At 50.0% G+C, this 15,383-nt stretch overlaps 1 protein-coding gene across 3 annotated transcripts in view; it reads right to left on the bottom strand.

The window, feature by feature from the left end:
* The window catches only part of SIM1 (SIM bHLH transcription factor 1), a 68,752-nt gene extending 57,011 nt beyond the window's left edge, over nucleotides 1-11,741 (bottom strand). Inside the window, exons 1-3 of one of the 3 annotated variants that reach the window (XM_010965157.3) lie at nucleotides 10,960-11,741; nucleotides 9,631-10,246; nucleotides 165-247 (exon numbers count right to left, since the gene is read on the bottom strand). In XM_010965157.3, coding sequence (XP_010963459.1) covers nucleotides 165-247; nucleotides 9,631-9,805 — 258 coding nt within the window. In that variant the 5' untranslated portion in view covers nucleotides 9,806-10,246; nucleotides 10,960-11,741. The other 2 variants (XM_045524799.2, XM_045524805.2) reach the window with 2 other exon arrangements.
* Between the last annotated feature and the right edge of the window lie 3,642 nt (nucleotides 11,742-15,383).

The following is a 15,383-nucleotide window of genomic DNA, read 5'->3' as shown; positions in this document are numbered from 1 at the left end:
TATCGAGGTTAAGAGCTAAACATTTTAACTTTATAAGGAGTTATAGGGACTGCGAGATGGCCGCCATCGGACCGGATCCTATTTTCTGGGGAACTAGAAGCCTGGCTCCGGCCGGCACCCGGGTCCTTGAAGCACATGCGCCGCCGCGAGGCCCGCGTCAGTACCTGGAGCAGATGCGAACCCAGTTCGCGGCCAACGTTGTCCAAGGGGCTGGTCCTACTCGAGTGGCCCCACGCCTCGCCGAGCCCTGTGGAGACACAGAGACATCCTTAAAAGACACACTCCGAGCCGGCTGGCAGTTTGAGACTAGTTTCGCGGTTGTGTCACACACGCAAGCTTGCGCACACGACAGATACCATCCCGGCTCCCTCCCCACCTGGACAGCGAGTCGGGTGCGGATTAATGTCGGCCACGCCCTCTCAGCTTCTAAAGGTTTGAGCAAAGGTCAGACTCCCTCTTCCTCTGCTGGACGGGCTCGGCTTCTCCGAAGGGCAGCGCCCTGGCTGAGCGCCTCCCTGGCAGGACCCCAAGTAGCCGAGTTTGGGCTCAGCCTTTGCCCAGTGGGGCCCCGACACCACACGACAGCGGCAACTTTTGCGTAGGTTCACCAGTGTGCTTAGAAGGGAGAAGGACACTACTTCTCACCCCAAGTTTCATCGTCATCCTTATCACGAGGCCGAGGGTGTCCACACAAGCAGCTAATGCCGCTGTCGGCCCAGAGCCACCTGAAACAGCAGGCCGAGTCCAGCTCATACCTGGAGGGCTTTCTGATTGGCTGCGGGGTTCTCCAGCCATTTTCCTCGCCTCGACCTCTGACTTTAATCCCCTTTTGGAAAATCTGTTTACTTGAGGATGACTCCCAGCACCAACATCACTACGCAATCCTTCCTCTGCCTTTCCTCTCCTCCTCACACATCCTAACCTCACTGCCCTCCTCCCATCAAAAAAGAACCTTCCAAGGGCTTTTGTGCAAATCACTTGCTTTCAGGCGCTAACACCGTCTTACTAATATTTTCGTTCTCTTTTTGACATACAGAATTATTTAGTTTCTCTGCTATCCGGGTATCATCTATTAACAAAGACTGCCCCTTCCTCTCCTTGATGTTACCACGTTAAGATCTTTCCAGGCTTTGCCACAAATCATTTCTCTGGTGATGCCTAAAACCCACCCCACCCCCCAGGATACCCGTGGCTGATTTTTTAAAATTAATACGGAATGTGCTATAGTACATTTTTGCCGAGAGAAAATGAAAAATAAGGCAGAAGAAACTGGCGGAGACCAAGGTTATACTACTTATGGGTAATAATATCTTTTAACAGTGTTGCTGCTGAAATTAATTTAACTAGGTAGTTAAACTCTTTTATGCTTACACCATTAAACAAGGTTTAACATAATAAAAAAAGGAGGGTGATTTACTGATTCACTGCATTACGGGACAAATCACTATGAAATACCCAATGACAAACACTTGCATTGTAATATGGGGGTGGGGGCGGATCTTTCTGAATAAAACATGGAGTTGGACTCTTAAAATGTGTTGGCCAGGAGCTGCTTCTTAAGCAAGCGTTCAAAACCCTGGTAACGAGTAAACGTGAGCGCCTCTTAAGCTCGGATCGGGTCTTCCTGGGTGTTTGCACATCTAAATAAATCTAACGATTTCCCCACCGCTCTGCAAACAGTGACCCCCCCCCCCCGCCCTCGTCCGGACTCCTCTCCCTCCCTCCCGTCTCGGCAACCCCTCCTGATTCTTTAGCCAGCCCCAGTTTCCCTCCCCAGAGTGACACCACTGCCCTGATCCCTGCGGTCCTCCAGGATCCTTCGGGAGGCCTCCGACACGGCCGCCTGTACACACCCCTTCGCCTTGCCACCTTCCCTTCGTTCCTCCCGTCTCAGTCAAGCCATCCTCCTAGGTTGCTGGCGGGATCTGTTTATGTTTTCATCCCCGACCACACATACCCACCCAGAGGAAGTAGCGAGAGGGGTTAGTCGGGGAGGCCGCACAGGGGGAAGGGGAAAGGATCCTGGTGGGAGAGCCGGGGACGCGGGTGGCGCTGGCACTCGGATGCCGCGGGCCCAGCCGAAGCCTGAAAGCCCAAAGCTTCCCGGGGTCGAGAGGCCGGGCGTTCAGGGGTGCAGGGAGCTGGCCGAGGCCGCGTCGCGTCTGGAATCGAGTCTTCCGCAGCTCCCTGAAGGATGCAAGGCCTGCGCTTGGAGTCAACAAACGTCTTTATTCTAAAATTACGAAGGTCCTCCAAAGCATCTGGAGATGCCTAAGAGCCGCCTCCCAACTCGAATTATCTGAAAGTCCCCTAAACTCGACTCGAGGTTAAGTACTGTTTCCGAACTCTCGGCGCCAGCCTCGGCTGGTTGTGGTCTCGGGTTGCAGCCTCATTAGTATGCGCCTACGAAGGGAAAATAAGACTTCTCGGCAGGTTAATAAACAGCTGGGCCGGGCGCAGGTTAACAGGGGCCTCCCTCGCCCTGTCCCGTACCCCACCCCCACACTTTTTAAGGAACCTTTTGCTCTCATGGAGCACTGCCTTCTCTTATGTTCCCGGTTGAAATCTCCGTCACACGGTTACGTCTGGGTTAATGTTTTATAAGGGACTGGCTGCCCTCGTCTACCTGCCGGGCTTTCCTGACCTAATACCAGGGCCGAGCTCGCCCTTCAGCCTGCCCAGGACACCTCTGAAGCCCCGGTCACGCGTTCCACCTCCCGAAAACCCTGGAGTGGGTCAGAGACCCCTTCCCTGGACCCCCTCACCTTCTGCCTGCGGTGACGCGCTCCCGCACCCAATTGCAGTTAGCGAGGGGGGTAAGCTGAGATTTCGTTTCTGCACTTGACCTACCGCAGAAAATTCGCAAATCCTTTGATTGTCTGCTTAAAATGAGGAGGAAACCAGCTCCCTTTGGGGCAGGATTACAGTGGGAACAAGATCTAAAGATTCTCTTGTAATTCGGTGAGGCCGAGGGAACGGGGTTTTGCAAAGGAGAAAAGGAGCTCTGTGAGGGAGGCGATAACTAAATCGGGTTTTAGACAAAAGGATTTTCCCCAGCTAAAGTGGCCGAAAACAAAGGAAAACATAATCTATTTTGGAAGATTTCCAAGATATGCCACATTAACCTTAGCAGATAAATTTTGCTTCTCCCCTCCCCCCTTCCCTTAAGGTCTGGTTTATCATATTTACATAAGTAGTATTAGAAGGGATGTATCAATTATGGATCTAAGGGCTAGCTCACATTTCATGAGAAACCCCGGGCGAAGTTTCACTGTTGCTTTACCCTCCGTGCGCGATTGAGCCATTTCCATTTAAATACCCCCTGACCCAAGGATTACCTCAATGGACTGACTGCACGGGTTTTGTAATTTCCTGAAAATGAGATTTCGATTTATAAAACAAGAAACCAATTAGTAACCAAATGAGGCGAAGTAGATCCACTAAAATTGACCTAATCCCACAGGCACAATTTAGGCCCGTTCTTGGCGAATGAATGATGAGCCCCAGTCTAGCGTGAGCTCAAAGCATCATCCAGCTGTGTTATTGCAAGCAGCAAAAATAAATTGATCGAGTTTTTCCTTCGGAATGAATTTCATACCCTTGACAAAATATAGATTACAGACTCGGCGTCATCACCTCCTTCACTCAGACAGGAAGAGGAGGAGGAGGACAGCTTGTTCTACTGGGGTTTTTTCCCCCTCTTCCTTTAATAAATAATCACTATATCTCAATAGAAAGGTGTCCTCCTTATAGTCGGTTTTCGGGCACCTTCATCTCCTGGCTGGATCACAATACGCCTTTTAGGCAATGTGGGGTTGCTGGGGTAGCTGTCCCATAACCCGACCACAACTTGGTGACTGAGGCGGGGAAAGCCCTCCGAGACCCCTCTCCCACCATCGGGTCCCGGGGGAACTTGTCTCAGCCTCCTGGTTTTTCCACAGGGCCTGCGCGACCTCGCTGAGAACCCACTGTCTAAATCTTTCCCCAGCCCAACCACCTAGCTGCCTTCGTATTAGGGCTCCGGAAGCCCCAGCGGCTAGGCTCTCTGGGGAAGAGAGGGACGGAGATCCAGCGCGCTTAGCCAAGACCGAGCGCCTGCAGCGGTCACTGGACAGAAGGCGGCTTCACGCACCAAGGCGCACCCACCCCCGCCTCCCGCACTCGGGCGCCGCCTTCTCCGCCACCTGGCGGGTGTGGCCGATCTTCCGAGGGCGTCGGTGGCCGTCCGGGGCCGGACTTGGTCCCGCGCAGCAGCCTGGCCCCCACAGTGCGTGTGTGCCCTGCCCCCACGCCGCCTCTGAGACCCCTAGCCGCGCCCAGGGGATCCGTTAATGTTAGTGCAAATCTGGGGTGGAGATCGATGGTCACAACGCTGACTCTCGGCGCCCTAGTCGTGCTCCAACCTCGCTTCCGGGGCCGGGCCAAGCCTGCTGACCAGGCTGGCTGTTGGCATCCGAGCCCGCAGCGAGAGAACACGAACTGCGGGAAATGGGGTCAGGCGGGGTTCGGCCAGGTCCAAAATAAACCATGGGACGAAAATGCACGAGGGGTTGAAAATAGTGCTTGCGTGGGGGCCAGGAGCGTCAAGCGATGTCGCCCCAAGACTCCGGACCTTCGAGGGTAGCCGGGCGGGCTGTTGCCACCTGCCCCGAAGGCAGGAGCGGGCGTATCCCGTTTGGGTTCTTCTTGGCGGCCGGGACTCGACAGCAGCAGGACGGCCCCTTGGGCTGGATCTCGGTTTAAAACGAAGAAGAGTCCTCCTGGCAGTGGTCCGCGCGGCACGGAGGACGGCGGGCCCACAACCGCGCCCGCCTGGCCTCTGCTCAGGGCAGGCGGGCGACGACGTCCTCGCACCCGGGAGGGCAGAGACCTTGGCCCGCGCGGGGAGTGAGGAGACATTGCGCGGATGCCTGGAGCCGGCGCACCCTCAGCTGCGGCCACCCGAGCGTGGGCGGGCAGGTCGCCGGCCGCCGCTGCCAGGAGAGAATGGGCCGCACCGCGCGGACTGGCCGACCGGCCTTGGCCTGCATGCTCCTCCCGGATGCGTGCTGCGGGCGGTGCGGGAGGCGCGGCAGGCGCGGCAGGCGCGGCAGGGGCTTCGACACTGCCGCTGTTCCCTGTCTGGTCCGAGCCACCGAGGTCGGGTGACTCCACGCAGGAGCCGCCTACCAGATGGGGCTATCTAAGGAACAAAGTTTGCTTCTTAATTCCTAGACACTGTTTTAGTGTTTTCTGATTAGCAGGCCCATTACTAAATAATTGAGGGTTCCCCGCCATCATGTAAAACTTTTAATTCCATGGATCGGAGACTGGCAATGGGTGAACAGCTAAAATCATAAGGTTTTAGCTGGGTCTAAACTCCATTCTCTTGAGACAGATTCTCTGAGCTGACAGAGAAATGAGGCAAGAATCCATAGGCTCGAACTCTGTCTACCTTTGTGTCTGCAAAAGCTCGAAGCTGCCAAGATTTCCCCAGAATTTAAAAAGAACTTCCCTAGAAATCAGATTTGTCCTCTGGAAATTTAACCTGATTTTTGCTTCAGATGGGTGTGATTGTACCCAGCTTAAAAGCATGCTGCCATAGCTTATGATACCCGGGTTTTACAGTTGTTTCTTTGTTATTGTTTTCATTAGTGATAATTCCCTTTTAAAAAAAAAGTTCTTTTTTCATTGATCTGATCTACAGTTTCTAGCACATAAATCTGCCTTGCAAATACTCTGCGTGAGTTTAGTTCTGCAGTCTACAGTTTAAGTCAGCATCAAAACTGGAATTAAACAGAGAAAACCAGCATGGAGCATAAACTGTGCTTAAAGGCTTTTAAATGAGAAAAACTTCTGTAAGAAAATAAACATGGAAACCTAATGCTCAATCATTTCCCCAAGCAGCAAGAAAAACAGCCTTAAATCACCCATCCACGTGGGAAATGGGGCCTCTTTTTCTCTTTCAGTTCTCAGCCTCAAAAAATAGAAGGTGATTAAGGATTTCAATCTTGAGGTGAATATAATAGAAAGGGTCTGTATAGGTTTGTTTAATCATCCTGTCCTTCCAGCCTTTGTAGAGATTCTTTCCTGCACAGTTACTAATTTCAATTCTGTCATTATTTTTATTTTCCCAAGATATCTTGACAATGAAATGGTAGTGATGTTACCAAGCTTCTGAATGGCTATAGATTTGAAAATATCTGATCTTTTCAAAGGCTATTCTGTGAGCCACTACACCCCCGGCCAAAACTGTATTATATCTGGATAACAAATACATATTTTTAGTTGAGTTTGTTCTATTTGTACACAAATAAAGTCTCAGCATCTCGTTTTTTATCCTGCCTTTCTGGTTTGGATGACACTAAAGACATATATTTCTAGATGCCTCAATTCTTCCTTTGTAAGTCTATTTAGAATAGAATATGTTACCACTTGGGAGATATGCAGTTTTAATGATTTCACAGCAATTGTCCCAGGGTTTTGGGTTTTGTTATTATTAAATCTCCAATCTAATGCTTTATTCTTAATTATTGCAAGTGCCCATATCCTACTTGTCTGTTCTCTCTCTCTCTCATTTTCCCCTCAACAGCTCAATTTTATCTACTCAGATAAATAAAAGCTGAAGTTTGCTCGAAGACCAGGAATCTACTAGACCCCGGGGAGAGGGGCAGATTGTATTCAGCAACTGAGGAGGGAGGCAATTAGCTGTATTTTAAAAATTTTTTAATATGTAGGTATAGAAGGATTTCTGTTTGTTGAGTTAAACCTTTTGTCATTACCGGGTATTATAGATAAAATGTAATATGAGCAAAAACAGTGTTGTTTTACAGCATTGTTATGGCTATAAGTAAGATGTCACCAGATTTAGAATTATTTTAGATTATATACCTTGCAAAACCCACGTTACATGTGATAGAAGGCCACATTACATGATGAAGTAGCCACCTTCATCCCACCCTTAAAATTTTATTGAAGACATACTATGTGCCAGGATGGTGTCAAGATGGATATAAAAACGAAATTAACTTTCAAACAAATTCTTTCCATTTCTCATCACTAAAAAAGATTGCCCCTATAAAGAGTGCTCAGTTTCCCCCACTGCCTTGGATCCAACCTTGTCCTCCTTTATGACTGAAGGTGAACCCAAACTTGGCACCCTCTGCAGGTTGCTCCTAGTTCTGCGCTTGTGATTATTCCATTCCTTTGAAAGCTGCTGTTTTGTTATTGTTCTCTAATATTTTAAAGGGCTGTGTCTAAGTTTTGGACTTTTGAAGCTGATCTATCCTCAAAATTAAAACCTCATCCCTAGGACCAACTGTCCTGATGACCCTGTCTAACTCACCCGGTGGAGGCTGCGGGTGAGTTACGAGCTGAACAGTAGCTTGAGAAATAAATGATGTGTCCAGAGTTCACACATCGTCCATCCCCTCCTCCCCATAAACTCACACTCATCCACAGAAGAAGGGAGAGGAAGGAGGGGCCCCAGGCCCAGAGCTCGGAAGGAAGGTGAGTGGGGCTGCAGAAAGCACAGTCGCCTTTAAAGTAGCCACAGGGGACGGGTTTGGCCACCAAGGAGACTCCAGCGGGAATCTTTGCCGGCGCTCTTTTTAAAAATAATAAGTTGGCTAAGAAAGTTTACTTTTTGTTCCTCCTATTTATTTATCAGGCGACTTATAATTTGTGGAGTTAGCCCTTAATTAAACAAGAAAGCTAGCTCTCTTTAAAACAAAACCAAAACAGCCCTAATCCCTCCCCGCCCCCCACCCCCCCCACGGCCGGCCCGGGGTCTGCACGGCACAGACGAGACCCTGGCCCAGTGACTCCGCGGGTTCTCTGTCCCTCCCTGTGCCCGCCCAGAACGGCGACCCGCTATTCTTTTCCTCCGCGATTACTCGCAGCCTCACAAGCAGCACCATATGCTTCTTCTGATCAAACAGTGAGCGACATCGGCAACGATAATTGACGAGACCCGCTAGAAATCACGCAGAAAGGGAGCCCACTGAGACCGCAGGGGCTGACAAATCACTGCTAATAATCCTGTTACGAACAGAGCGGCCAGCGGAGTTCGCAATAGCTTTATTTTTATAAAGTAGGCGCTGACAGTATAAAGAAGACGAGATCTCTTTTTTAAACAGAAGGCAGTGTAGCATAATAGTAATTTTCCCACCAGCAATTCTCAGGACAGTTTGAATGGGAAATGCGGTTTTTTAGTAAATAAGTTCCCCCTCTTTTTTCTATTTCTTTCTTTCTTTTTTTTTTTTTCTTTTTTTAATTTTTAGGGTACTTTAGGTTTTGATGCCTCTCCTCTTGTGGTTTCCAGGGTCAGATGAGATTGTTCAAGGAACTGCTTTAAGACAAAATTACTGTAACACTACTTACAGTTTTGGGGGTAAAACTGAACTATAATTTGAAAGTTTTCCTTTAGTGCCCTGACTAACCTGGGGTCATGTTTTGCAAGATTTTGATTCCAGTAATAACTTTTAGTCAAGATGAAGCAGAGTGAAACTCAAAGCCCGATAATGACTATTTCCTTCCCCCTATTTCCTTAAAAGAAAACAACAAACCCCAAACATCTAAAATCAACAATAACATAAACCTCTCAGGGTCAAATAAGAAGTTCTAGTTTGTAAGTAAACAGAGTTCTTTCTCTTGGAGTTTTGTTTGTTTAATATTCTCTTCTTTACATTTCCAAATCCCCCTCTCCCAGCAAAGACATATCTGAAATATTTTTAAACCGTTCATGTTATTTGAAGATGGGTAAAGGAAAGGATGGGGAAACAGAAAAGAGTCTTTCTCCTAGTGAGTGTAAATGATTTTATATAAGACAGTGTTCGATGAAGGCTACTCTGTCCTCACACAGGGAAATCTTGATAATCTAAATACACATTTTAAATCATGCCAATAGCTCAGCTATTCTAACTTCTAGGCCCTATAAGACAATTTCCCCAGGTATCCGTTTGCCAACCTGACACCTAGAAGATATTTTCTAAATAGGCTAGCCATCTTAATTCAATCTTACATCTCAGAAAATACCAAGCCAAGAGTTGCAAATCACCAAGGCTCAGAGTTAGTTTCAGAATCTGTGAACATCTCAAAAACTCAAAATACATTAGCTATAAGCAATCAAGAGGCTGGGTAAATTCAGGACGTACTTGTTCATGGCTATGCCTGCTCCCCATTTACTGAATTACTGACATAGAAAATATTATCTGGCTTAGATTATTATCTCCATGTACATGGGGCAATCTAGACATGGCAAAAATACAAGAATTTGGAGGTGTTCCTGCTCTCTACCAGATACAATTCTAACAAGAGGAATAAAAAAAGAGAAAGTCATGTTTAGATTAGCAGCAGTTTCAATATTGAGCCCACTATCTAAGTGTTGACAAAAGCACTGTTGGGCTGCTTCCCAATCAGACATATTTGATGGACTGAAGAGAAAGTATTAATGGAGAAGTAGAAAGAGCTACAGGAAAGGCAACAGAAATTCTAAATCCAGAGGGGTCCTTACTTAAGCAGCCATGCTAAACGTCCCTTTGCAGGGAAGCATGAATGTACTTCTCTGCCCAGTGATGTAGGCTCATTCACTGTCTGGCAAATCCTGTACCCCTTCTGCCTTTGAAATTCCATCTGGGCCAAGTCACTTACCTTCTGGGAACACTACTCTCATTTTGAGGTAGCTGGTGGTGAGTCTGATTATGGATGCTTTGTCCAGCTGCGAGGTGATAGCCGAGGGCAAAGGCAGTAATTTAGCCAGTTCATAAAATTCACTGTTTTCCTTCTCCCTCCTAGTCCGGGCAGCATTTTTGGACTTCTCTTTCATCGTGTCTCGTTCCCTCTTTCTTCTTACAACATAAGTTCCACAGATTCATCCAAAACCAAAAATAAACTTTTAATTAGAGATCATATTTGGCAAACATATATAAAGCACGCTTTGAATGACGAGACTGAAGTCTGCTTCAGTGTTTTGTTGGTAGTAAAAGACCAACGTGGAGAACAGAAAGTATTTTCTTTAAAAATATGAGATGCCAGTAGAGGAAAGTTGCTGATCCTCGGCAATTTGGGCAATCCTAGGCGTCCCTGGGTTTCAAATGCCGACGGGACTCCCGAGGAGCCAGCCTTTTCTTCGGTTCCGAGCTGCGAACCCCGGTCCTCGGAAAGTCGACATAATAATCCCCGACGTTTGCTCTCAGTCCCGCGGCCTTTGAGGCGGCTCCGAGCCCCTTTGGGAAGAACGGGAATGCCGGACAGCTCTTTCAGGCCACTGTGAAGACAACAGCATCAGAGCGTAAGAGATCTGCCGCTCCACAATCACTCACGCGCTCGCCCGAAATCCAAAAAATGGCCGGAAAGGGCCTCAGCGCGCCTCAGCTTTCCTCGCCGGGCTCGGTGTTTTGGTTTGTGTGTGTGTTTGTTAAGATACGGAGAGATCAGCAGCGAGACTGAGCCCTCTGCGTATAATGCTCGCATTCTCTCAGTCCTGCCAGACACATTCTCCAGCCCCCTGGGAAGTTGCCCAAACAACGGAACGCAGATTTTTGAAGACCCTTAGGAGCCCCTCGGCCTCCGGTCCCCAGGCCCCCGCCCAGGCCAGGCGCACGTCCTAGGAAAGCAGGTTTCCGAAAATCAGAATTCCTCCACCGCGCTCGGGAGCCTTTCATTCCCCCCGACTTTGGCAGGTTGGGAACTTGGCTCTCTACCTTGGGTCTCAAGTCTCAAGGATTCCTGAAAAAGTGGCACTTACACATCAAGTCCCTCGGGACTCCCGAGGAGGTGACCCAGCGCTCTCCTTGCACAGCAGGGGCGGCAACACGCCGGGCACAGCAGCGCCAGGTTAACAGGTGGCACATTCGCGACAGCCCCTCGCAGGCACTTGGGGGGGGGGGGCGGCGGTGCGGGAGGCCCTGGCCTCTCCCCCTCCGCCGTAGAGCTGCGGGCGCCCTTAGGAGGGCGCAGGGTGTCTTCCGCTTCACCTACCTTTAGTCCCCGCTGACGGCAAAGGGTGCGGAGGCGCCCGCCTCTTAATTGTACTCATGCTTACGTCCAACTAAGCAACTCCTCAGGCCTCTCCGCTTCCCACCGGCAGAGAGGAGCAGAGCGCGCCCCAGCTCTCTTTTCTTTCCTTGATTATGAATTGGGGGAGGGGTGCATGGGAGAAGGAGGGGGGTGCGGGCTTTGGGACGGGTGAGGTGGTTTTAGAATCCTCCTCCTCAGTAGTTGCTACGAAGCCAGTATTATTCCTAATTGGAAGCCGAAAACGCCCCCCCTGTAACTTCTTTATGGCTTACGGGGTTTAGCTTCAACTTCGCTCCCGGGCTCCTTCTCTCCCGCCCTCCCTTAATGCCACTCACAAACCTCCTCGCTTCCTATTGGTCAGGGGCTTCCCGGGGCGCGGCGCTCACTGGCCGACGGGGCCGAGTGACTTGAGCACTCCCCGCGCCTACTCCCGCGGGCCCCTGCTCCCGGCTCTCCGCCTTGCTACCCGCGTGGCCGCAGAGCTCCTTAAGAGCCGGGGGCCCCGGCGTCTGCGCTGCCCGGCAGCCACTGCTGCTCCTGGCCTCCAGGGCCCTGAGGGACATGTGCAGGATCCGCGCTCCCCGCGCTCCCGGGGGTCGAGTGGCTGTACACTCAGACCCGGGAGCCCGGCATCTCAGTGCAGAGGGCGCCACAAAGCGGCTGGCAGGGACCCCGGGGCCACCGAGGTCGGGCACGGGGGCTGGGGCGCCCGGCAGGCGAGGCTGCAGGCGGGGTAGGAGGCGCCCGGGCTGAGGGCGGGGTTCGCTCAAAGGCCGACTTGGCGGCCACGCCCTTCTCATCGGCAAGTCGCGGGGCCCATAGAGTGCGCGGGGCCGGCGTTGTGTTATATTTTCTCTTTCGCGTTTCTCTGCAACCACAGCGACACCGAAACCATCCGTCTTTAAGTTAGCCTAAAAGAGGTGCATCTTTTTCGAAATGGGTCGAATTTGGGGGCTGATTTGTTCACGGTAGAAAGAAAGCTCAGTCATGGATTTTTTTCCGATAGGGAGCAGATAGGAGACACTAAGGGGAAAAGGGTTACATTTCAGACCAAAATAGAGTTAGAATCATTGATACAGGGATAGATATCTCACAACAGTCCACTATCTTGAACGCGAGCCAAGACTTTTTGTTGGGTTTTGTTTCAGGAAGCAAAAGTCCAACATGAATAATTCCTCACAGAAAGGATACAGTCTGCATGAATGAATTTACAGCATTCACTATTCCGTTACAGGAGCCGTTTAAACAAACGCTTGTTAAGTACTATTGCTGACAAGTTATATTTAAGAGAACCTCTAATTGGAATCGCCTTCTCTGTCATATGAGGATAAACAACAGATAGCAACGGGAAAAAGTTCAGTAGCCCTGGAAGACAATTATTGCTGCTTGAGAATCACTCCCTACAGATGCGATTCCCTGCTTGGTTTTGTCGCTGCTGATGACCACGATTCTGCTCCTGGAGGTGGACTTGGGGGCAGTTGTTTCCTCAGCGATATAAGACAGTGAGAATACCAGTCGTGTTTCACTCGTCCTCTCGTTTGTGGCTCTAATTGCCTCCGAGAAAACATGTATTCTCAAGAGGGGTGTATGCTATCCTGCTGATATTTGGAACAACTTTAAGAGTGTTTGTTCAGAAATACATACATCTGTCACCTCCTTGCCGCCCGATGGCAGTAAGCTCGCAGAACTACCACGGGAGCGTTGTAGGGGTATTTACACATCTGGGAAACACCTGGCGGGAGGAGGTGGTGAGCGTTCCGAACAGAAAGAATTTTTTTTCTGAAAAGAACTAAACGTAGAGATTTTGTAGGTATTTCAAAACCGGAATCCAGCTAATGGGCTCTAACCTAGAAAGAGTCCTTTCCCCAGAGACTGTAGCCACTTGGAGACCTGGGTCTGGGCGGTTCGGACCAAGTAATGCACTCTTATCAAGAGATGAGTGAGAATACATAGAGAGGTATTGTGGCTCCCTTCTACACAAGATTCCAGAAAGACCAGATAAGATCAAGTTAACTGCTACAAGGTGGGTGGGGAGGGGCAGGTGTCTGGAAAGAGTGAAAGAATCTTACGTGAGATCCTTCTTTCTCCCCAATTCCCCGCCCCCAACCTGGACAGCTCTTAGGGCTAAAATGGAGCGGCCAGGCGAAGCAATGACACTTTAGGGGTAAGAAGCAGTTTTCTATTCCGACTGTGTTCTAGAAAGGATTTCAGTTAAGTAAGCGGTTACTGTAAACCCTGTCTCTACTTCAAATAACGGGCAGGTGTGTTAATGCTTTTCTGCAGTCTGAAACCCTTGCCCACCGCAGGGACTCTCTGAGGGTCAGGCAGTGCCGGGCTCCGGACGCAGGGCGCGTTGTGAGCGGAAGACATGTAGTTTTTTGCCTTTAGAAGCAAGACAGGCAAAACGAGTATGGAAATTTTCACACCAAAGACGACGTCCTGGGGGTGGGGGCCAGCAGGGCTGTTCTAGCGACCTAGTGAAGCTCAATAGTCGTTGAATCTAGTATGTGTCCTTTAATAAACAAAGTGAATGCACGGCCACGTGGTGACAGACCCCTCGCTAAGTCCTCCGCACACAACTGTCTGAGCCGCGTTTACCAAGAGAGTGAATTAGCATGGCAACTAACACCTGTTTTTCTAATCTTTGAACCCAGGCTGGAGCGGGAAGGCGGCTCCTTCACTCCCCTGCCCAGGCGCAGGATCCGGCCTCGCACCCTCCTGGCGACCCCGCCCGCGGTCCACGCGCGAGCACCACGCCTGTGGGGGCGGGGGCCGGAGCCTCGGGGGCCTCCCACGTGCTCGCAGAATCGGTGTTCGTCTCTAGCAGCAGGAATTTTTCATCAGTTTCTTGAGTCTAATCCCACCCACCTCTTTGCCAATGTAAAGGGAAAAGCCCCAGAAGGGAAAAAGACGGGCACACGCTACCCACCAACACCAAACAGGATTCCTAAGAGCGGCTAGGCTGCCGCCTTCTTGCGCGGGTGCCTCAAACTGTAGCCCTCTGGCCCTCGGGGGCTGTCTACACGGTCCTGGAACGCGATCCTAAAGCGGGAAGAAACCGGAGCCCATCTATAAACATCTTCCTCCTCCTCCCAGCCCCCAACTAGGAAGGCAAACACCCCAGAGTGACCGCGACATCGTGCCCTTGGGAGTCTCTTCCCACTCTGGGACTGCCCCCCTGGATCCCGCCCCTTTGCGTCCCGCCCTCAGCCACCCTGGACGCCACTCTTTGCATGCAAGTCCCAGGGGCAAGGTGTGCCCGCCGTGGAGGAACTGAGAACGTACACGCCCGTGCGTGCGGAGTCCCGCGCGATGCGCGCGCCCGGAACGCAGAGGATGGGGCCTGTGAGGGCCGCCCGACCTATCTCAACGATAGGCAAAGTCTTGACTAGGGAAACTGAACCCTTGGATTGTAAAAGAACGAGTGAACGCCCAGCGGAATTACCGTGCAAACCGCGGAACTAGTTTCAGCACAGCGGCCGCGACCTCTGCTTCGGGCACAGACCTCTATCTTGCCTTCTGGTAACTCCTTTGTGCGCGTTGCTGCCTCAACATCTTATCAAAATTAGAATGTACTCTGTCTCCCACATCGCCCCTCATAACATACTTTAGAAAACAACAACAGGCTGCTATGGACCCACACACGCACTTTTACACTCTTGCATATCACATATACACAATTGTACACAGCATACAGGTGCAGATTTTACACAATGGCCAACGTCTGGATGAAGGATATATTTCTAATCAAGAGGCAAAACCCGGGGGAAGAGGGCATAGCTCAGTGGTAGCGTGCATGCTTAGTATGCAGATAGGCCCTGGGTTCAATCCCCAGTACCTCCGTCAAAGATCAATAAAGCTTATTACCTTCCTCCCCCAAACCGGAAAAAAAAAGTGCAAAATCTGAAGATGGTCACTTAAATATCTCAGATGTTCACTCTTTACCACTGGAAAGGAGACTTTATCTAGGAAAATACTAATGTCTCAGGAAATACTACCATTTTTCTTCTTCCATGCAAGTGAATTCTGCTCTAGCCCCATTTTATTACATTTAGACGTTGTGATGTCGAAGCAGAAACAAGGGCCCCTGATAACTTTGACGCGGAGGGGCGAGTCTGCTGGAAAACAAAGGATAGGAAGAATCTCAAAAAATAAGGCCGTACTTAATGTTTTTTAAGTCAGGATAAATATTACTTGTTTGATGAGGACATTTGGGAGAGTATATTTTATGCACAAAACAGCCCTCTTCTGAGGTACTACTTCTCAGGTGCCTGCCTGAATTGACCATTAAAATGTCCAAAAAATTAGCTTCAGTCGTTACATACTGAAAAGAAGAAAGGAAGGAAGGGAAGGAGAGAAAAGGAAGGAAGGAAGGGTAAAGAAAA

The sequence above is a fragment of the Camelus bactrianus genome, chromosome 8 (genome assembly GCF_048773025.1).
Source record: "Camelus bactrianus isolate YW-2024 breed Bactrian camel chromosome 8, ASM4877302v1, whole genome shotgun sequence".
NCBI classification, from domain to species: Eukaryota; Metazoa; Chordata; class Mammalia; order Artiodactyla; family Camelidae; genus Camelus; species Camelus bactrianus.
This window is presented reverse-complemented; position numbering and strand designations above follow the sequence as displayed.